A 23,146-nucleotide genomic window follows, 5' to 3' on the forward strand; every position below is an offset into this window, starting at 1 on the left:
AATGCTTCCTACTGTTACAATTATGAAGAATTTGATTGAATGTGTATTGTTTCAAGGGCTTGGTGATTTTGATCATTTTTTTAAGTGCCTTAGATTGTTACTCGGCTTCCCCACCCCCCCATGAGAAATAATAAGCAGTCACCTAATCAGATTCCATTTGATATAAACATTTCATTTGTTATAAGGCCGGTCAATGTCGCGCGTGTTTTCCGCGATGCATTATTCATCGCGCACGCTCCGAGATGCGTTCTGAATGGCTTTTCTGTCAGCAACTGGATGGAGTGTCTAATGAAGTTTGCCGCACTTCTTGGTGTTAAAATCGTCTTTAATTGGTGAGCGCTTTGTTGTGCGTCGCTTTAAAGCCGCGCTGAGGAAAACTTCAGATGACTGCGTGGAAAATAACAACAGCGGCGGCGGCAAATTATGGCTCGGAAACATATTTCATTTACATACGCCGCAGGCCGCTTTTAAGGCGTCTACCTTTTAATTCTTTTTCATATTTAACACTCGATACAAAACAATAAGAAAGCCTCAGATCTGCGTGTCTGGTTCCTCGTTTACATCCGAGCCCCCCACCCCGTCCCTCACCGGGAGGAAGATGAAAAGATTGTTTTGAGAAGCTCCAAAGGAAATTTGACGTCTTTGGTTGCTTCTGAAACTTCCAATATTCTGCCGTAATTGTTTCGTGCACGTTATATATCTTCGTTTGCGGGGGGGGGATGAGGAACGCGTCGGCCTCTTTCTTCCCAAATAAAAGGCAGCAGAACCCATCTGGTTGGGTGATCCACTGCTGGCCCTCTCGCGCTCATCGCTGAAATAATACTCCCTCTAATGACTCCCGCATATTCTGAAATCTCCCTTTTGAAATTGGTCTTGGCAGATTATTTGCAGGTACTTGAGTTGCATCTGTTTGCAATTTTGCAAATGTGGAAGACTTTAATGCCGGGCAGGGCGGCGAGCAGAGAAGAGGCTATTTTAATCCCTGGGATAACACCGGCTGTCGGCGTGAGGGGGCCCGGGCGGATGTCGGGACAGTACCTGCACGTATACCGGCGCTGACCCCACCCCCCCGATCCATCCATCTGTGTGGATGCTGGGGGTGAAAGCAGGAGGCCATCACCAGAAACAAAGGGCTCCTGTGCCTGCAGCCAGCAGCAGATTCAGGTTTCCAGAAGACCGAATGCAGAGATGGTTCATGTGTAAATGTTATGATGCGCTGTGGTTGTCACCACGGCTCACCCGGGTCGCCCAGTTAGAGTGAAAGAAGTAGCCCAGTCCGTTAGACTGGAGGCTCTGGGTTCAGACCTTCCTGGGTTTCCTTGGTTTTCAAAATAAAAGAATAAAAGAATAAAAGATAAAAGAACCCCTGTTTGAAGCTGAAAAGTCACGCGTGGTCTTTTATTTGGATCACGTTTCATTTTCAGCCTTTGTCTGACCACGAGCTCGTGGCGGACACTCGGCATCGAGCGAAGAGCAAGAAGCGCTTCGAGTCTCGAGCTCGTCCAGGTGCCGGGGCTGTGCATACCTGCACAGAGTCGCCCGAGCTGCGTCGGCGTGCCCCGATGAGCCGCATTCGTCACTTACGACACGAATAACTGAGCGCAGGCCGTCGGTTATTTATGTTGTCCAGATAAAGTGCAGTGATTAGCGAGGCTAAAGCAAAGCTGAAATGATTGTGACTTCAGTCCCTATTATTTCTACCATGTGGCGAGCAGCTGACCAGCTTAAGCCTCGCACCCCCGCCCCCTCCCTCTTTTAAAGCTGTAATAAGGTGCCCTATTGTCCGATGGCAGGGAGAAGCGGGCCGCGGCCGAGCCCACCCAGCTGACTGTAATTTCATAGGTGGTTACAATTACATTAATTACATATTTCATCAACAGTGTTTATCCAGCCGCGCGGCGAACGAAGAGGCCAAACTTTCAACTTTTGTTTTTGCATTTCTTGTTCCCCCCCTTCCTCCTTCCTCCTCCTCCTCCATTTTTTTTGTGGTTGTTTTATTAGGAGCGAGGGGAGGGGAGGTGCCAGAGGAGGAATTATGCTGAAAGTGTATGCCTTGCAACTTTTCCCCTCCCTGTTGGAAATGTTTATTTGAACAGTAAGCTCATGATTTGAATATTTGTAATCCATGCTTAAATTTACAGGCCAGATGAACTTTTTGGCACAGAATGGCAACCATAAGTAGGATTTTGAGAAAAGCTTTACAAAATTTTAAGCCATGTGCAAGGCTTATATAATTTAGAAGGGGGGGAAATATGCACAAATAAAACAGGCTCTGTCTTATTTACTTTACACTCGCAGAAAAAACGCATCATATGGCCTCTGACGTGCGGATGTATATGTGCGGACGTACGCGGAGTTGTGTGTTTGCAGGAGACTCAGCTGCTCGCGAGTCTGTGCGGGAATAACGTCCGCCCCGGTGTCGGCGGGTGCCACCCATCGTGGAGGGGGAGGGGGGAGAGCGGGAGGAAGAGGAAGACTTTCTTAAATGATGCTAATCAGTCCGGAGGGGCCTGGCCCTCTCTGCCTCATCAGGCTGCTGTAATTCAGATGTGCCGAGAACCTGGAATTAAACGTGTCACTGTGAGGCGCACGTGTGTGTGTGTGTGTGTGTGTGTGTGTGTGTGTGTGTGTGTGTGTGTGTGAGGGGTGTTTAGGGGTTAAGTAGAACCAAATTAGTCGATGGGAGCACTAACAGCAGCGGGAGCTTTCTGTGTGGCTACTTCTTGGTGAATGTCAAGATGATTTAGCTGCTCTTCTGCTCGCCGTCTGTCTCTGAGCGCCGCTCCTCCAATCACGGCTCCGGGCTGTCTGTTTGTGGCCCTCCATGCAACAAATGAATATTAAATCTACGCTGGGCATTTTCGCACAATGGCAGGAGGTTACGCTTTGAAATATGAGAACGGTTAGAGCCAGAAATCCTGCGAGGTAACATCACTAAAGTCTCACAGGAAGTTTAACATCTATAAAGTGGGGGGGGGGGCTCCTGACCGCTGGAGCCAGCATATGCGCTGTAATATATTTTAATCACTGTGGAGGACGCATAAATTAGGCTTCCTTTATTCGATAAAAGCTGTAAATAAAAGCTGTTTGCTGATAAAATTAAAACTCTGAAGGAAAATGAAAATATTTGCACGATAATGAAATGAGGAGGGGAGAGGTCACAGGAAAACGCTTTGCTTTACTTTCTGTGCTTCCTGTGAAAAGTCTAAAACGTTGATGTGAGCAGATTCTGGTCTGATCATGTTTGTTTCTGTGCTTTCATACTGAACATCTTCCTGTGAGGCTGAATGTGGCTCTGAAACATTTCATGCTTCATGCAGCGTCATCATCTGTACCTAATGTTCAGGTTTTATTCATGTCGCTGGGCTCCTGTGTCTGTAGAGCTGGTGCTGCGTGCAGGTGAGGCGGCAGCGCCGACACACAAAACGCTGTGTGTGTTTGTGGTGCTTACAGTGCTTATCGGCATTATTCATGCTCGTTTTTACAGCACGGGAAATCTCATGGAAAAATCACCGCTTCTTTATGTTCGAATGAAAAATAAATACATAATTAAAAATAATGCCAATTTATTTTATTTATGTAAAGAGCAGTAAATAAATAAAAGGTTCATGATCAGTGTCTGCTGAGAGCGTCTCAGTGAGGCGAGTGTGAGGAAGGAGAACGTAGCGAATCAGAGCCGGTTTGAGAGTAAAATGAGAGAGGTTAGTGTTGATGAGTGTTTCCTGTGAGCTCACAGTGTGTGTGTGTGTGTGTGTGTGTGTGTGTGTGTGTGTGTGTGTGTGTGCGCGCGCGGGGACACCAGTTGGGCTAACAGCTGAATCATGGCTCAGCCGCTGCCCCTCGTAGTCCTTGGCAGTTAGCGGTGTGAAAAAGCCTTCTCTTTGAGGGCATTATATAGATTAATGTGCTGCGCCTCGGGCACACACACTCACACACACACACTCACACACACACACACGCACACACACACACACACACACACACACGCACACACACAGACACACACACACACCTCGCCAGGGAGGGATACTGACTCTGTGTGTGTGTGTGCAGCATTGGATTGTTGAGTTTACTAAGTGTGTTTGTGGATGTGACGGGAACTGTGTGTGTGTGTGTGTGTGTGTGTGTGTGTGATTGTGTGTGTGTCTGTGTGTGTGTGTGATTGTGTGTGTGTGTGTGTGTGTGTTGGGGGGTGAGTAAGCTGAGAGAAGTTCGCCTGGTTGATTTTTGAATAATTTTTTAATAAATCACTTATATATTAAAATTTGTTTTTAAGGTGGAAATGCATTTTAGTCATTTGTTTTTAAGGTGGAAATGCATTTTAGTGATTTGTTTTTAAGGTGGAAATGCATTTTAGTGATTTATTCTTAAGGTGGAAATGCATTTTAGCGATTTATTCTTAAGGTGGAAATGCATTTTAGCGATTTGTTTTTAAGGTGGAAATGCATTTTAGTGATTTATTCTTAAGGTGGAAATGCATTTTAGCGATTTATTCTTAAGGTGGAAATGCATTTTAGTGATTTATTCTTAAGGTGGAAATGCATTTTAGCGATTTGTTTTTAAGGTGGAAATGCATTTTAGTGATTTATTCTTAAGGTGGAAATGCATTTTAGCGATTTATTCTTAAGGTGGAAATGCATTTTAGCGATTTATTCTTAAGGTGGAAATGCATTTCAGGGACGACACAAAGATCTCGTTCCTGCTTTTCTACTCTGAACTTTTTCACCTCATGTGAGGCTCTAAGTTTATGCAGGGTGCTGGTGGGGGGGTCGTGTAGGGACGGCTTTCTCTGAAGGTATTTTTATGTGGATTAGGGGGTGTTTATGAGGACTGGCTGACCACAAAAGGGGGAGGGGGGTGCTTCTCCTCACTCTCCCTGTTTTCCCCTCTCTAGCTGAATTAGCTGTGAGTGTAGCGGAGTGCGATCAGGGTGTAGCTGGTTCACACACACACGGCCGCTGGAAGCAAACGCAGATGGAAAAGTACAACAGCGCTCCAGCTGAAGTTAAAGCTTGTCGGGTAAACAGGACACTTCAACTTTTAAAGGCCCTGCTCGCCCCCCTTTTCTCATCTCGCTGCAAACTGCGGTGAAATGTATCTTATCAGGATTTAACGCGTTCCAGCCCAGATCAGTCAATCTGTGGGTGTTTCTATGACGCCCAACCGTGCGTGCGCGACGTACATACGTGTGCGCGTGGAGCGTGTGCCGGTATCTGCAGCCGGTGGTCTAAATAACCTACTTTTGTCTGACAGCGGCGCGGAGACACGGAGGTGCACATATGCAGAAAGCTATTTGGAAAGGCCTCCTCGTAGCTGTCAGCTTTTATTATGCGCTGAGGTGTCATGTTTGTTAGGAAGCTGAGTGCAGATGGCAGAGTGGAAGAAATGGATCACTAATTTTAACAATGATTAATGAACAGAGATGGAAAATGAATTACATCGGACTATTGGAGGCAAGGAATATTTTCTCTGAAAATGTTAACTTCGGCTGCCAGGCAGCCGGCCGTGCTGTGGGTGTTATTGAGGAGGGGGAGGGTGTGTGTGTGTGTGTGTGTGTGTGTGTGTGTGCGCTCTAAGGTGCAATTTTTCCCTGCATCTTTTGTAGAATCAACACTTCACTGCTCTTGCCTATTACTTTAGTGCTCGCCTGCTTAAACACTGCCAGCTTCACACACGCTGTTGTTCCCCCTGTGTGTACTGCTCTAGCAGTTAAGGTACACACTCTTTAATAAGGTAAACACAGGAAAGGTTAGACTGTCTTAAAATGTTCCCTATTTTCATTACTCTGCACTGCGCTTTATATCAAATCAGAGATGTTGCAGATTCAATCAAGTGTTAGCAGCTCGTGCCGAGGCGTCTGCCTTTAACCGCTCTCTGAGCGCGGCGTGTCTGCAGGTCTGCAGGCGGAGGCGTGGCCGGGGGTGTTCGGACTCCCTTTTTGTCCCTACGGGTGCAGTGTGTACCTGTGCAGCCCACGGGTGCACCTGTGTGCCCTGAAGGCTCACGCGTGCTCTGTTTCTTCTGCACTCGTCAGATATTCTGATGAGGAGCTTCGATGTCGTGACACGGTGGTGCAGAGGTCAGCAGCACGGTTCTGGTTTGAACCTTGACCTCCGTTTCTGCAGGCTTGCATTAGAGCCTTTTTATTTTTATTTTGTGTTTTTGTAGAAAAATGTAACAATGTTCAAACTGAAGCCTCGGTGCAGAATAAAACCTGCTGTAGTCTTAACACCACACATATCAGCTCCATCAGACCTGCAGAGGACGAGTCAGCTTTCAGATGTGACGGCAGCCCGACCGCAGACCTGCCATCCTGTTTGTGATCTGAGGGGAAACCTTGGAGTTTCTGCCACTTTCCCCTCGCATCAGACCCACCCCTCACCCCGTCGCCCCCCTCCCAGACGTGTCTCTGCCGATGTTCGTCTGGTGGGCGGCTGGTGGAACACGGTTTAATAGGTAGATGTGAACTATTTTGAATTTAATTAATCTCCTGATGGGAAAAAAGAGAAAACAGCAACTTGCAGCAACACAGTGTGTGTGTGTGTGTGTGTGCACGTTTGAGGAGACAGAGGGAGAGATCTCAGGTTACGGCAGCATATGCTAAGCACTCGGAAAACATACACAATGCCTTTGGTGAACAAGGTAGTCGGTATGCCCCTGGGAGCCAATTTAGATTGTGACTTAAGGCAACGTCGTGGCTTTGTGTGTGTGTGTGTGTGTGTGTGTGTGTGTGTGTGTGTGTGTGTGTGTGTGTGAGAGATTTACTCTTGACGCTCCATTGAAACAGTAGTGGTGGGTAAATCTGGGTGGCCCTCCTGCAGACCCTCCACATCTGTGTCCCCCCCGCCCCCCCTGCAGGACTGAGCCGGCTCCTCTCTGCCTGGCTGCTCCTCCGCACTCACAGCACACTCAGCCAGACCTCGTTTTACCCAATCACAGCGTCCGCGGTAACCGAACCCGCCGCGGCAGACGACGGTATTGATCCGAGCGTGAGTGGCAGGCGGAGCGCGGCGCGCGGCGTGGAGCGTTTAGCGCCTAGATTGAGGGTAAATATACAAAAAAGGAGATCTCGCAGATTCCCGTCTAAGCAAACTCTGACAGATTTAAGCAAACGTTTGAAATGTCACAAAAGATGAAATGTAAATCAGGAGCAGTTTAGTCAGCTGCGTGGAAACGGATAAATTAACTCCTTCAACAAAGAGCAAAGCTCCGCCACTTTCTAGGCGTCCTCGATCTGAAGTCTGTGCAGAGGAAGCAAACGAGCAGAAGCTCCCGTATCTGCCAGCCGGGCTGCTCTAACAGGAAGTGCCGGCCTTTCTTACTCTGTGCTCGCCGAGCGCTCGTGCAGCGGCGTGGGGCTTTTGCACGCCCCTCATCAGCCGTCACTGAAAACATCATCATCAGAAGAAGAAATGAAAAAAGGCCGACACTGATGTGCACAAGCAATTACAGTTCATATATTTGTTAGATTATTCGTGTAAACGACATCACGTCTGCACAGGAAGTGCTGGGGAAAATAAAGCCGTGTGTGGGGGGGGGGGGTTTCTCTGCTGTCGCCACCGTTACAAACTTGTCAAGCTTCAAATGTGTGTGACTGTGAATTTCCTGGTGTGTGTGCTTTGTTTACAGGCTCTTGTCGTCCCACCTTCTGTGAAGCTGTCGGCGCTCTTCCTGACACCCGGCGCTCGCTGGAGAGGCGGCAGTCACGCAGGTACGATCGCACCGATTGATCGCGGGAGAAAGGGGAGGATATTAAAGGTGTCTGTCACATTTGTGCGCTCTCCTGCTTTGCTTTCTTTCCCAAAAGTCCACAAAGTCGTGCCGTACTTTCTCCGAGTTGGCCTGTCGCAGCGTCTGCCGGCGGCTCAACGGCGCGCTCATTGGACTCCACGCTTCCACTGCCAGCGCGCACGCACGTGCTCACGGCAGCTGAAGATGTGGTCAAAGTGGCCGTGTTTGGGCGTGTTTTCGTGCATCCGCGGCGTGGGTTTGAAGGCACATATGCTGGGATGCACGGCGGCAGAGCCGGCAGCAGGATGCGTCGGGGGCGTGTTTCTGCTGCGCGTGTGACTCCGAGTCTGTTAAATCTGCTCTTTGCATCTGTCTGCTATTAAACTGAATCTGGCTCCGTTTAACGTCTCCTCATCACGCGCAGAGAAAAATAAAAAATCAACCTGTAGCTGCAACATAAATACGAGCAGCGAAGATATGAAATATTGATTCAATTATCAGAAACACTCAGACGCCTGTTTACTTTTTCCTTGGACTGAATTCTGAGCGTCCAGATGTGGAGCCGCTGATGTGAGGCTTCCTGGAAATTTCGGGACGTTTTCGGCTGGCGGGCGCGCTGCGGTCAGTTTGCTGCTGGTCGTTACTGTGGTAACAGAGGGGATGGAGACAGGGTTGAGAGAAAGCTTATTTGAACCCAAACCTGGGTCTCTCTTTAAATCGGAGCCGTCTGGTTGCACGAATGTAACGTAACATGTGACCGAACGATGGAAACGCCACAACACCTCTTTTTAAGTTTTAACCCTTTAAAGCCGGTCAGAGCAGCACGCTCTGTTTTGCGTAACTATTTTTAAATCCCGGTAGCTCTGCAACCACGTGAGCTAGCACAATAATTTTTTTTGCATATGAAACCGGAGGAGTTGTACTTACATCTTATGCCATCAGCTTGTCCTCGGTCACAGTTTCCTTCCTCATATAGCTTTGCAAAAACTGCATAAAAAGCACTTGCAGCAACAAAAACATAATATTCCAGAAACACGCTTTGCTGATCCGATCAGCTGTTTGTAACACTTCCTACGTCCATCAGCGTGAACTATCACATGTCCGCCATGACCTGCCTGAAACCGGAAGTGACGTCATTTTCGCGGAAATGTCGTTTTTTACCATCAGGGCCTCATGAGCCTATACTGGTGTTCTTAAAAGTTATCTTTGACTTTATGACTTTCTGTGTGGTTTCTGGGATGCTTAGGACTCATATTGCACTGCTGGAAATAGTTTATTTTGATGCATATGCTGCTTTTTTGCAAATTTGCATTATAATATTTATTTTCGTTTTTCCTGCAGTGTATAAAAATTGGTGTATTTCAAAAATAAAACTATGAAGACACTCAAAATAAATTTCCTGTGGTGGGAAACTATTTTGTGCAACTTTTTTGTATTTACAGTTTTGAGGGATAAGCCTCTTAAATTTCTCTAACTAGAAATATATGTTAAAAAAACAAAAACGATTTTCAATTTTTTTGTAGTTTATTGCACTTTTTTACAATTTATGTAATTACTATGCACTTAATGCAAACATATCATTAAAATTTAGGTTATAATGGTTGTATTGATGTATAGCAACTTGAAATGCTCCCAAAAATGGCTCCACAGCATGTAAACATATAATATAAGCCCAGGCGGACTTGGTTCTATGGTAGGTCTTAAAGGGTTAAAAGGGAAAGTTTGTGTTAATGAACAGAGAGTCTTTTTTCAAACTTACTGAAACAACATGTCTGTGAGTTTAGTTCAGTTTTATTCATTCACAGCTCTTTGTACTGTAAGACCTACAGTAATACAGGCAGGCTCATTTTACACGTTTAACTACATATTACAGAAATGCTGCTTTAATGAATAAAATAAATAAATTACAGAAAGCTTTCTTTCATGTGCCCGCCTTTGCATTTTCCAAAGCTGTCCAGTGGGCCGGATTGGGCTCTTTCCTGGGCCGATTCTGGCCCCTGGGCCTTGCGTTTGACACCCCAGCTCTATAAGAAGAACTTGGTGACAGTGGGGAGGAAAAACTCCCCTTTAACAGGAAGAAACCTCCAGCAGAACCAGGCTCAGGGAGGGCGGGGCCATCCAAAACACACCAGTCTTTTCAGCACATATTCACACACACACTCGCACACACACACACACACACACACACACACACTCGGCCTGTCACAGAGCCACGCCGCTGTCATTTCCTCTCTGTGCAGCTCAAGGAGACAATTAGCAAACAGAGGTGACACGGTAAACAGGTGCGAGCCATTATTCCTGGAGCTGGATGAGCGTGGCCACCCCATCCCTCACCGTGATGGGCTGTTACTGTGTGTGTGTGGGGGGGGGCATGCTTCATCCTACCCAGTTGTCTGTAATCAGCACGTCATCATCATCATCATCATCGCAGAAACGAGACTCTCTCTCTCTCCGAGGCTCACATTCATCTTTAAATCCATACCTGTCTGCCCGCCGTCCCTCCTCTTCCTCGCTCATAATTACTCTCCGTGTTCTTTGTGTTTGTAAAAGACCTTCGTCCTGGGAGGACGGGGGCGTCCCGCGCAGCCGAGGGAGGGACGAGGGTCAGGACGGTTTGTAAAAAATTGATTGGTGGTAAAGTGCTAATCAATGAAAGCTGGAAGTTCATGTATCAGAGGAGCAGGTATGTAGCGGAGCGTACATGCTGCTGGTGGCGTGGCGCTGTTCGGGAACACGTTTTTGATTAATCAAATATAGCACGCGGTGAGTCACGGCGTGTTGGCTTGTGTCATATCGGAGGTATGTGCCACAGATTTCCCTCATATTGGAAGCAGAGCTAACACATGCTACCCTGACGTATTCTCACACCATTTCTCACACGAAGCTCGCACACACACGATGACTTATAGACGCACACACACCAGAGCTGCTGCTCTAACACGCAGAGGTATTTTCGCCCTCTGCGACGCCATACTGCCGTTCCAGTTTAAAAACGCATCACTTCCTGTTCTTTAGCAGACGTGAAACCATTTAAAGTTTAGATTCTCAGGTTCGTGGTTCACCTGAGGCTCATTTAAAGCACCGTGTTGTGCCGCCGTCCTCTTCGCCGTGTCTTTGTCAAACACTAACGCGAGGCGAGCACTAACCCGTCCTCTGCGTGATGGAGCAGAGAGGGCGGAGGGCGGAGACGGGTCAATTTAGCCACAGCTTCCTCTCCGGCGTTGTTGGGTTGAGATTGTCGCTGCTGTGCGGTTCTCTTCCCTGCTGGTATAAATAAGACATGATTGGCATCGCGGCAGAAAAACGGCGCTCGCTCTCTCGCTGACAGCCTTCATTTGCTGGAGGAGTGGCAGACTTGGTGGGAGTTAATGATTATAATTATTTGGCTTTTTTTACATTGTAGGATAATTATTTAAGAGGTTTGTGTAGTCATTGTTGTAATCAGTAAAGAGAGATTACAGAAAATCCACATGCCAACAGATGGCACTTGGCTGTTGTTGTTGCCGCGTATTAAAGCGAGTACGGCGGCGGCGGCGGCAGCCAGGCGACGGCGAGAGGACAATCAGAAAGAGGCCAAATTATTAAACAATTTGTGCTTCATCATAAATCCATTTATCGTATCGCTTCATCTCAGCAGCAGCAGCTACCGCTGGATGCACGCCGAGTCACACGCCAGCACGCCGCGGGGGGAGGGACTTAACCGAAAAACGACTTTATCAGAGAGGGAGGAGAAAAAAGCTGAAAAACCACATGACCTCTGACATCAACGATCTGACCAGCCAATCAAGAATCAGCTCACACAGCTGGAATCAGGACGTTTACGTTTAATCTGCGAAAAACGAGCATCAAACATTTTCATGTCAGCGTGACGTGAACGATGATCCCGTCATGGAAACGACTTCCTGTCATTCAGCGTTTACACCTTCAAAATAAAATGTTTGAGTCAAAAATCATGAATGACAACAGAAAAAGTTTAAGTTACGTGCTGCAGACACACACACACTCACACACACACACTCACACACACACACTCACACACACAGACAGACTCACACACACACACACACTCACACACACACACTCACACACACAGACAGACTCACACACACACAGACAGACTCACACACACACTCACACACACAGACACACACACACTCACACACACACAGACTCACACACACACTCACACTCACACACACACTCACACACACACACAGACTCACACACACACAGACAGACTCACACACACACTCACACACACAGACACACACACACTCACTTACACACACACACAGACACACACACACTCACTTACACACACACACAGACACACACACACACACAGACACACACACACACTCACACAGACTCACACACACACACTCACACACACACACAGACACACACACACTCACTCACACACACACACAGACACACACACACACACAGACACACACACACAGACACACACACACACTCACACAGACTCACACACACACTCACACAGACTCACACACAGACACACACACACACACACTCACACACACACACTCACTCACACACACACACACACACAGACACACACACACAGACACACACACACACTCACACAGACACACACACAGACACACACACTCACACACACACACACACACACTTACACACTCACACACACAGACACACACACTCACACAGACTCACACACACACTTACACACACTCACACAGACTCACACACACACTCACACAGACTCACAGACACAGACACACACACTCACTTACACACACTCACACAGACACTCGCTCACACACACACACTCACACAGACTCACACACACAGACACACACACTCACTTACACACACACACACAGACACACACACACACACATACACACTCACACAGACTCACACACACACTCACACAGACTCACACACTCACACACACACACACACTCACACAGACTCACACACACACACTCACACACACACACTTACACACACTCACACAGACTCACACACACACTCACACAGACTCACACACACACTCACACACACACAGACTCACACACACACACTTACACACACAGACTCACACACAGACTCACACACACACTCACACAGACTCACACACACACACTTACACACACACTTACACACACCGACTCACACGGACACTCAAATACACACAGACTCACACACAGACACACACACACACTCACACACACACTCACACACACACGGACACTCAAATACACACGGACTCACACACAGACTCACACACACACTCACACAGACTCACACACACACACTTACACACACCGACTCACACACACAGACTCACACACACACTCACACACACACGGACACTCAAATACACACGGACTCACACAGACTCACACACACACTCACACACACACGGACACTCAAATACACACGGACTCACACACAGACTCACACACACACTCACACAGACTCACACACACACACTTACACACACCGACTCACACACACAGACTCACACACACAGACTCACACACACACACACACACACAGACTCACACAGACTCACACAGACTCACACACAGACACACACACAGACACACACTCGTGCTCGTGCTGAAACTGTCGACTTTTCGACACATTTTCACCTTTGACCTTTGCTTCCAGTTCCTGCGGCGGCGGCTCGACTAAAACTCGAGGAACGTTTCTGCTCTTCGATATTTGTGTGAGGCGAGCGAGGCGCTGTCCGGGCTCGGCGAGCAGCACCGCGCCGCTGCTGCCCTACATTCCTCACTAATTGTATAATTGGAGACACACACACACACAGACTCACACACACACACACACACACACACACACACACACACACACACACACACACATGCCCTTCAAAGCAAATCACAAAAGAGCATTTTGGGAATAATAATAATTTCAAAAAGCGTCCATTATTAATCCCACACACCAACATCGCTGGCAGCAGCAGCTCCACTGGTTAGCACAGACCCCGCCCCCTCCGACAACACACACACACACACACACACACACACAGAGTGTGTGTTCATTATGGATATCCAAATTATTTTCACAATAAAAGAAGCAGCGATTAGATGTTCACAAAGTTAAAGATTACAATTATTTTTGTTATTATTAAATCAAAGTTGGAGACTTTCAGTTTCATTCAGAGTTCAGATTGCACATGCACAGATTTAAAAACCCTCAATTAAAATATTTTACTTCAAAGTTGAGAAAATATAAAAACATTAAATTTGTGGCGTCACGATTTATGGAGGTCAAAGTCTGCCAACCACACAGGCGCAGCAAGTAAACAGGATCCTTTAAATCCACCAAAAATAATCTGAAAAATAAAAAGACGCAGTCGTTTTATTTTTGTGGGACAGAAATAAAAAAGCAATAAATTATTTACCCCCCCTCCCCCATCATCATTTTCCTATTTGATTCTTCTTTATGCATTTGAGCTTCATTATGCAAATGCGGCCAGAATAACTCTGACTGACAGTTTTATATTATTATCGGCTAGATTAGCGAAGCGCCTCCGTCCTGATGAAGCCATTTCTGTGGCGAGCCCGCCGTCGATCAACCAATCGGTGAAAAGTTTGACCCTGCGACATGCTCCGAATGGCAGCAGAGGAGCGTGAGACACACAGGAACAGCAGAAAAATCATAAACACACAGGATAATTAAAGCCATGTTTTAAAAATGTTTATGAATTTTTCATCCCTTGATTTATACCTGAATCACAGGACAGGGGTGCTTTTAATTTGAAAATCTCTTTCTCAGTTTTGGCCTTTTGAATCCAGCCTTAAGAGTCAGTGATCGGAGGCCGTGTTCGTATTTCACTGTTACTGCCACACAGATAGATTTACGGTGGTTGCCACGCAGGCGCTCATTTCCAGTGTTACTGAGGGGCGGCAGCGGCAGGGAGGGGGGTAAAGATGATTTCTGAGGTCGTCTGCGGCGTCTAACCGAATTGTGGGCTGCTGTTAAAATGGAGCCGTTAATTAATACTATTGATCAGCAAAAAAATAAAGGCGAGTGCGATTTGCATACGGGCCAGATGATCAATGCATTAACCGATTTTTTTCCTCTCTCCTCTGAAATCTGATTTCCCGAGTTTTCAAAGTGAGACAGAGGGAGTTCAGACTAATGTGGATCGATTGTTCCTTCTCAGACAGGAATACAAAGCATTTTATTAGCCAGTGAAGGGGGAAACATACCGGGACACAAGACGTGAGGCTGCTTTCTGTCTCACCTCGACAGGAAGACACCTCCCGCTTCTACGTTTTTCTTCACACTTGCAAAGCGTGTGAACGCGAGGAGGCGACGCCTCCCAAAATATGTTTTCTAAAAGCAACGACGTGAAGATAAAATAGTAATAATACAAAACATGGATGACAACAACAGAGAAAACAACGCAGAGAAAACGCAGCAGAGAGAGGTGTTAAAAAAGCAATATGTTGTTTTTGCCTCCTTCCTCTCGCGCTCTGGCAGGAGCAGCTTATTATAGCGTATTGATTTATAAAGCTTTAAATGTGATCCTCCATGTCCAAGTCAAGGGCAGGGAGTGAAAGAGAGAGAAAAGGAGGAAGGAGAGAGGCGCAGAGAGACGGAAAGAGTGTCCACGGCGTGGGGAAGTGGCGGCGAGGCTTTTTCGGAGGCGCACTACAACACAAAAGGGTAATTGTTTTAGCCCAGATGTTGCTTTCGCACAACAAGCAGGATACAATGTTCCTACTGAGCTGATGAGCCCAATCAGTGAAATGATTAAAAATTGATTTTGTCCCTGTAATTACAGTATGTAAACTACTTAGCCGGGATTGCAAAGGAAGTGATTTTCTAATTACGTATATACTCTGGTGTCTAATGATTGGTTTTTTGAAGTAATGAAGAGAGGGTCCTAACGACTCCACTGTGTTCTGTTGTTGAAGGGAGAAGGCAGGAGGAACCGTGTGTGTGTCAGCGAGGAGGGGGGGCTGATGACAGAGCATCGTTAGGGCAAAGACAGCAGGCTCGGATACAAAAGGGGGGGATGAAAATTGAATTTTTGCCAGCCAGCGCTCGCACGATAACACGGGGGCCCTGTGTTCGCTCGCTTCGGATCCGGGAGCTAAATGGAGGCTGCGACTTCTCGTGGGGTTCGCCGGGCCCTGACCGGCCCGCAATCTGGAGCCTGCAATTAAAACCTCGCGGGGGTTAAGGATTGAGGACATCGGGTGAGCGCGGGAGAATTAACGGATGAGCCACAGAGAGAAAAGCAGGATGCCCGGCGCTCGGCCGTTTGCGTGCAGACGGGGAACTTCCAGGAGAACCGAGCCACCTCAAGGTGCTTTAAACTGCGAGGCAGAGACCCTGCAGTCAGGCGACCCCCTATCAGCAAGCTGTTGGCAACAGTGGGAAGCAAAAACTCCCTTTTGACAGGAAAAACCTTGGGCAGGACAAAGCTGTGGGAGAGAGTCGGGTGGTGATACGTGCAGCTTGGTTTAGCGCCGTCTCTGCTCTGTTGTTGATTCTGGAAACATCTGAATGACACAAATGAGTAAATATTATGTTCTTTATGCAAAATGTAGCCGTCACAAACAATTCAATTCAATTCAATTCAATTTTATTTATATAGCACCAAATCACAACAAAAGTCGCCTCAAGGCGCTTCATAGATACAGAGAAAAACCCAACAATCATATGACCCCCTATGAGCAGCACTTTGGCGACAGTGGGAAGGAAAAACTCCCTTTTAACAGGAAGAAACCTCCAGCAGAACCAGGCTCAGGGAGGGGCGGGGCCATCTGCTGTGATTGGTTGGTGTGAGAGAAGGAAGACAGGATAAAGACATGCTGTGGAAGAGAGACAGAGATTAATAACAGATACGATTCAATGCAGAGAGGTCTGTCTAACAAAAGTCGCTGTTAGCCTGTTGACCGCAGTGATGTCACAGAGTTGTTTCACTGATGAAACGCACATACAGATGTGACTTGACTCATAATGGGACTTTATAATTTTTACTGTGGGAAACCCCCCTGCTCTTATTTTGAAAGTCAGCTCGACTCGTCCCTCCTGGTTTGGGACTGTCAGGTTGTGAGTGCGGCGGTCCTCAGCATCATTCAGCTGCCTCTTCAGAGAGTCCCTCATCTGGTGCTTCAACCGTCCTGCTCGGGTCTGGAGATGCTCTGTGAGTGGTGGGGTCACTCTCAGCAGAAGCAGAGCAACGTGGAGGAGAGACTCACCTGAGAGGCAGCTGCACCTGCGGCTCATTAAACCCAGAGACGATGAAGTTTTGCAGAAAAGCACCAGCCACAGGCTCGAGCGTCACTCTGCTGGCATTCACGGTCCTGCAGACCATATCAGCCTCGTCTGCTCGTTATCACCTCCACGAGTGTCGTTGATTATGAGCGTTTCAGGAAACGCCGCTCAGTGTCAGGAAGGTTAAGTTGGCGTTAACGGCCACTGGCTTTAGTTTGAAGCAGGAAGAGGAAACACTGGAGGACTCGACTCAGCCTTCTGTAGGAGACGGCTCAATGAGGCCTCGGAGATGCGACCTTTGACTCGGGTCGTAAATTAGAATCCAACATGGAGTCTGGTAAGCGGCGGCGCTGTGGCAAGGCGCAGAGAGGGTCGCAACGTCGCTCTATCAGACGGAGACAATAGAGATAAAGTTCGAGGGTCGCAGAAGGAGCACATAAATCACAGCACGCGGAACGAGTCTCCGCCTCCACCGCCGCTCTGCACGCCTTCGCTGCACTTAAGACATCCAACAGAAGTCAACATGCTTCCTCTGGCTCACCCTCTGTTAGTACTGAATATTTAATTATGACTTTATTCATTAATATTTTGAAAATAATGTTTCTGGAGGAATGAAAGGACGTGAGTTAGGCCGGCTCTTATTGGGAGGGAAAGATCTGTGGTTTGGAGTTCCTCGGGAACATTAATAAGTGACAGAAAGCTCGATTAAGAAAGCCGGGATGCGACTAGAAAGAAAAACGACAAAGCTTTGAAACGCTGCCAGAATCACCAACTGCACTCCTCTGACACAGCTGATTGTAAGAGGAGCCGATAGCATAGCTGGCTTAGGCCTTTAATAATTCATTTAGTTAGGCTATGATCTATCATTTTGTACCTTTTGACATGCGATATTGAAATTTAATATTGCATCAATACAAATGATGTATTGCCAGTCGTCGGGAGAAAGGATGTGGATTGCAAAAGGATCTCTGCAAATGTCTTTTCTCCCTCTCCTTCTCTCTTCCCTTTCCAAAGCTTCATTGTACTCGAGTAGAAAGGCATAAGAGAAACATCTGTCTTCCCCCCCCAACTCTCCACTTTGATATGTGTGTTTAAAAAAATGACAAGTGAAAACGCTCAGGGAGAAAGTCTCCAGCTCGAGTCTGAGCGGCTCAGAGGAGATGGGTGGGGGTGGGAGCGAGGAGCAGAGGGAACATGACAGCGGCGGCTCAGGAAACGTCGCGTGCTGTCGAGATCTCTGACACCGCTCTGCAGCGAAATCCCGCGGGCGGCGATACTCGGGAACCAAAACCAGAGAGAGGCCTGTGCGTGGCACCCGTCCGTCCTGCGAGGTCGTTACAGACAAGTACTCCACACCTGAACGCTGCCATCGCACGTGTGAAGTGGCGCTGCTCCTCACTTCCTGTCGTAGTTCTCCTCTTCCTGTCAAACACAGCCAGAGTTTCTAATATTCAGCTCAGTGTGCGGTAATCTTCGCAAGCCCATGTCGCAGAGAGGGGCGACAAGCCCCGCCCACCTGCAGTGAGTGGCAGCCAATTAAAAGAAGAAAGTCTTAAAGTGGGAGGAGCTTTTTTCAGAGAAAGGAGGGGCTGACCTGGGATCAGAAAAAGAAGCCTCATTCTGAACTGTGAATCATGCAAAGCTGCTCTGGAACAGTAATGAATAGAGACCGTTAGCCTGGATGTCACACGTGTGCCTGGATGTCATACGTGTGCCTGGATGTCATACGTGTGCCTGGATGTCATACGTGTGCCTGGATGTCATACGTGTGCCTGGATGAGCACCTGTCAGTCAGTCTGGGGTGGTCACGTGTCTAAGGTGAGCTGGCAGCTGATAGGATTAAATTAAAATGCATCCTTGCTATAAACACAAACCAGAGATGATCTTTTCACTTCTTATCTTCACTTGTCCAAAAACGATTGACGATACTAAGTCAGTGAAACGGATGAAAGGTGGAGGCTGCAGGAAGCTGCAGCTCCCAAACCTCCCGAGCAGAAGACATGCACACGCTCACGCGACCTGTCGAGGGTCAGCGTGAGTTCAGTTTGTGCCGCACATTAACCAGACACGTGTTTGTGATTCAGCTTTTTCACATAAGTCATGTTTTCGAGCTCTTGTTTGTTGCCGTGGACGCATTTAGGCGTAAATGTAAATCGTTCGTTGGGGGAGGGGCTCCTGCTCTCCTCTGTGAGACGCGCTCGGTGTGAACGGATCCTCACGCGGCTTCATCACCATCCTCTGACTACCCATGCCATCCTAGCTGTAATAAAATCTGGCGTCTGATCGGTCCGATGATTGCAGATGATGGCGTTGATGATGATGGTGATGGTGTGCGCTCATTACAGAGGTACACTGGTAACTTATTACAAACCAGGCTCAGACGCCTCCTCTGCGGGTGTAAAACTCTACGTTTCCACCAACAGATCTAACATGTGACTCGCTGTCACACAAAGCTTTGAATCAGAGGCGCTGACCTGTGATTCTGTGTCACGCCGATGACTCCACGGTTCTGTGTCATTCACGCCGCATGTGTTTGCATTTGCATCTCAGCGTCAGTTAAACTGCAGCTGTTTCTCAAACACGCCATCTCACGTCCAAGACATTTCATCAAAGCAAAAATGTGCTCCTCCGCGCCGCGCGCCGCTTGTGCACATTGACCTTTAGCTGTGCCCTGACACCGCTCTGAACACGGAGGACGTCTGCTGCCCTCCCAGGTGTCTGAGCATGTAAACAGCGGGGTGGAAAGACCCGGCGAGAGAGAGAATGAGGTGCGGTTGGGAGGTGCACCGGGTCGTGGTGTGCCTCCCTGCTCTCAGCCTTATGTCAAGGCTTTATTATCTCACCTGCCAAGGTCCCGACCTGCTGCAGCCAGCGTCTTCTCCTCTCACCTTCCACCAAATCATCATACAGCAGCCGGGCCGAGACACAGCTCAGTGCACGCCGCCCGCGTCATAAACACTTTCATGCACAGAAAATCCCACATATGAGAAGCTTCGAAGGTAAAATGAAGCTGGTTTGAAGAAATCATCCACGTGGAGGCCGTGCGTAGATCCCTGACAAACTAAAAATGTACAGAAACACATTTGAGCCATTTGTTATTTGTTATTTCCAAAATCTGCGAAATCTCTGGACTCTTATTTTGAAGGTTAAGTGTGTTTTTTAAAACATGGAGGCAGAGGCTCACACGAGGTTTAGGACACGAAACAGATTTAAGAACAGCTAATATTACTTATTTAAACTGATATAAATAAAATAATATTGACTAGTGATGTTATAATTTTACGTCACCGTGGAATAAAACTTTTTCTGTATTTTATAAAAATGAACGATGATGATGACGACACGTCTTCTGTGTCACGTATTAATTATTGATGTTTTTGCTGTTTTATCGCTGGTCACGGAGCCTGTTCTCAGGCAAATGTGAGGTCTGCACTGACCGGACGCCATGCTTGTTCAAGCCGCTACTACTGTCTACTGTGATGTCTGCACCGCAGACCACGATTGGCTCTTAGTGGTTCAGGTGTGCAGTGAGCTTTAGGCACGTTAACTAGCTAACAAAGACTAGTTTGGATCAGTTATTTGTTTGTCTCCAGTTTCCCGTTAGTGACGTCATTGCAATCAGGATTAAATGTCTCCCCGTCATAAAGGCGCCAGTCTCTCTGCACGATGAGCGTCATATGACTGCGTATGATGTCATCGTGGAAGAAATCGTTGCTCCAAACGTCCCGTTTAATAGATGCCGATCCCGTTTGCTGGTCATCCCGAGGACCGGACTGTCTTTTCTTAAAGTCTTTGTTCCCTTGTACACTCCTTCCTTTCCTTCCTTTCCTCCTCCTTCCTCAGGGGTGCGTTTGGCAGGTCAACACCTCAGCAGGTGGGGCGTTGTGGGCCAGGTGACCTTTGTCTGTCATTGTTTTGCTCCTCACACCTCACCCAGGGAGCAGGGAAGGAGCTTAGCGTAGTCCACCTGCCACCGACTCCACCGTCGCCCTGCCCGATATCGGCGTTCGGCGGATGAGCTCGACGTGCCAACGGAGAGCAGAGAAGCTCTCAGACGAAGCCAACGGTCGGAGTGGCCTTCCCTTTGATCCCGCCCGGAAAACGAACCCCGGCGCTAGATTCCAAATGCGAATTGCGTTCCTGCGCGTGGCATCGGGAGATAAATCAAACGCACCTTGAGTGAGTAAGGGGACGGAGATGAAATGAAATACCCAAACGCCGCCTCCACCGGGGCCTGATTGAGTTCAGGTGGCTGGGAAGTGTCTCACCCAGGGCTAGTTGTCAGTGAAGGATCTGCTGTCTTCTCACGCGTTTGCGCTGCGGGCGAGCCGCGCCACGCCAGGCGGGCCGCTTTGACGGATCTTCGCGCGCCTCCCGTGTTGTGGGGGGACAGGCCGTTGACACACTTCATATTTCACAAAGCAAGGTCTGAGGAAGAAATGAAGATTGATGCGTGGCGACGCATCGCCTTTTCCTTCCATATATTATCATTTACACATACGTGACATCCCGAGCACGACGGCTCGACTACATATACACGGCCGCGATCCAAGGCGCACGCGCTCACGTGGGAGGGGGCTTCCTCTGTTATTAGAGACATGTGATACAATTGCATTTGATCTCCAAATAAACAGGGAATCAGTCCATCTCGGTGAAGATGGCAGATGTGATGGATGAGCACATTAGCATTGAGGACAACATTAGATTTGCTCAAAATTATTGATCTTTTGTTTGTGAGCCAAGTCGGCGATAAATAACAGTGCATGGGAGATGTGACTCATTATCACGGTGCCAAAAGCCTGACAGACCTCTGTCAAAGCACTCTCTCCTTCCCCCCGCGCTCTTCCTCCTTCCTTCCTTCCTTTCATCTCCGTCACTATGAACCAATTTAATCTGTTTTTAATCCTTCGCTCTTTTCTGTCAGAGACGCCTTTAAACGCAGGGCCTCACTGTCACTATCTGATTCCCTTAAAATTTTAATCCCGCACTGATAACCCTGTATTATTACATGTTACACACACACAGGCAGGCAGGCAGCAGGACACTCACACACACAGATAAATATGTACACACACACACACACCGTTTAGTGGCTCTCTTAGTGTTTTTATTCCTTTTTACCTTCTTAGTGAAGAAAAAATCCTTTTATCACACAATGGGTAATTTATATCCATTACCAGCGTTTTCAATCCTTTTCAGCACGGCTGTCACTGCCTTTGGCACACTCGTGATTAATGTGATCTAATAATAGTCTGCCATTATATTTCCTTTAGTAAAACATGTACCAACATCCTATTCAGCTCCACGAAATTCATTGCCCCTTAAAATATTTTCCCCTTTTCGTTTAAAGACAAGATTGCTGTTTTTTTATGCTCCTCGCCTTCCTGTGAGGAGGTGATTATTTGTTGGTGGTGGTGGGTGGGGTGGGGGGCTTTGTAGACACTTTGGAGAACGATGAGATTCATGATTCAGATACTTCAGGTGTTTGTGTGAAACAGTTGGTCCCCCCCAACACACACACCTGTAACCTGCTGGCTTCACCTCGTGGGGTTAAGTTTGGGTTAGTCTTGTGTTTGTGTGGACACCACAAGCACGACATTTCCCCCGATGTACCGACCATGTTTCTAATGTTTCTGATATTTCTCGTGTTTTTGATGTTCTTGATATTTGCAGTGTTTCAAATTTTTCTGGTGTTTCCGATGTTTCCGCTATTTCCGGTGTTTCTGTTTCTGGGGTTTCCGATGTTTCTGGTATTTCTGATGTTTCCGATGTTTCCGATGTTTCTGGTGTTTCCGATGTTTCCGATGTTTCCGATGTTTCTGGTGTTTCCGGTGTTTCCGATGTTTTCGGTGTTTCCGATGTTTCTGATGTTTCTGATGTTTCTGATGTTTCTGGTGTTTCCGATGTTTCCAGTGTTTCTGATGTTTCTGGTGTTTCCGGTATTTCTGATGTTTCCGATGTTTCCGGTATTTCCGGTATTTCCGGTGTTTCTCATGTTTCTGGGGTTTCCGGTGTTTCCGGTGTTTCCGATGTTTTCGGTGTTTCCGATGTTTCTGATGTTTCTGATGTTTCTGGTGTTTCCGATGTTTCTGGTGTTTCCAATGTTTCCGGTATTTCTGATGTTTCCGGTATTTCCGGTGTTTCTCATGTTTCTGGGGTT

At 47.5% G+C, this 23,146-nt stretch overlaps 2 protein-coding genes across 14 annotated transcripts in view; one reads left to right on the top strand and one right to left on the bottom strand.

The window, feature by feature from the left end:
- znf536 (zinc finger protein 536) overlaps nucleotides 1–23,146 on the top strand; it is a 225,589-nt gene that overhangs the window by 37,048 nt on the left and 165,395 nt on the right. For 12 of the 13 annotated variants that reach the window (XM_085168898.1, XM_085168923.1, XM_085168949.1 and 9 more), the window contains one exon: nucleotides 7,630–7,711. The exons of the other annotated variant lie outside the window; for it this stretch is intronic. The gene's annotated coding sequence lies outside the window, so the exon portion shown is untranslated. The remainder of the gene's footprint in view (nucleotides 1–7,629; nucleotides 7,712–23,146) is intronic. 13 annotated transcript variants of the gene reach the window in all.
- LOC146526318 (uncharacterized) overlaps nucleotides 21,528–23,146 on the bottom strand; it is a 4,323-nt gene continuing 2,704 nt past the window's right edge. Inside the window, exon 1 of the mRNA XM_085169018.1 lies at nucleotides 21,528–23,146. This exon is cut by the window's right edge and continues 2,704 nt beyond it. Within this exon, the coding sequence (XP_085025144.1) occupies nucleotides 23,131–23,146 (16 nt within the window). The 3' untranslated portion in view covers nucleotides 21,528–23,130.

This window comes from Neolamprologus multifasciatus, chromosome 1 (assembly GCF_963576455.1).
Source record: "Neolamprologus multifasciatus chromosome 1, fNeoMul1.2, whole genome shotgun sequence".
NCBI classification, from domain to species: domain Eukaryota; kingdom Metazoa; phylum Chordata; class Actinopteri; order Cichliformes; family Cichlidae; genus Neolamprologus; species Neolamprologus multifasciatus.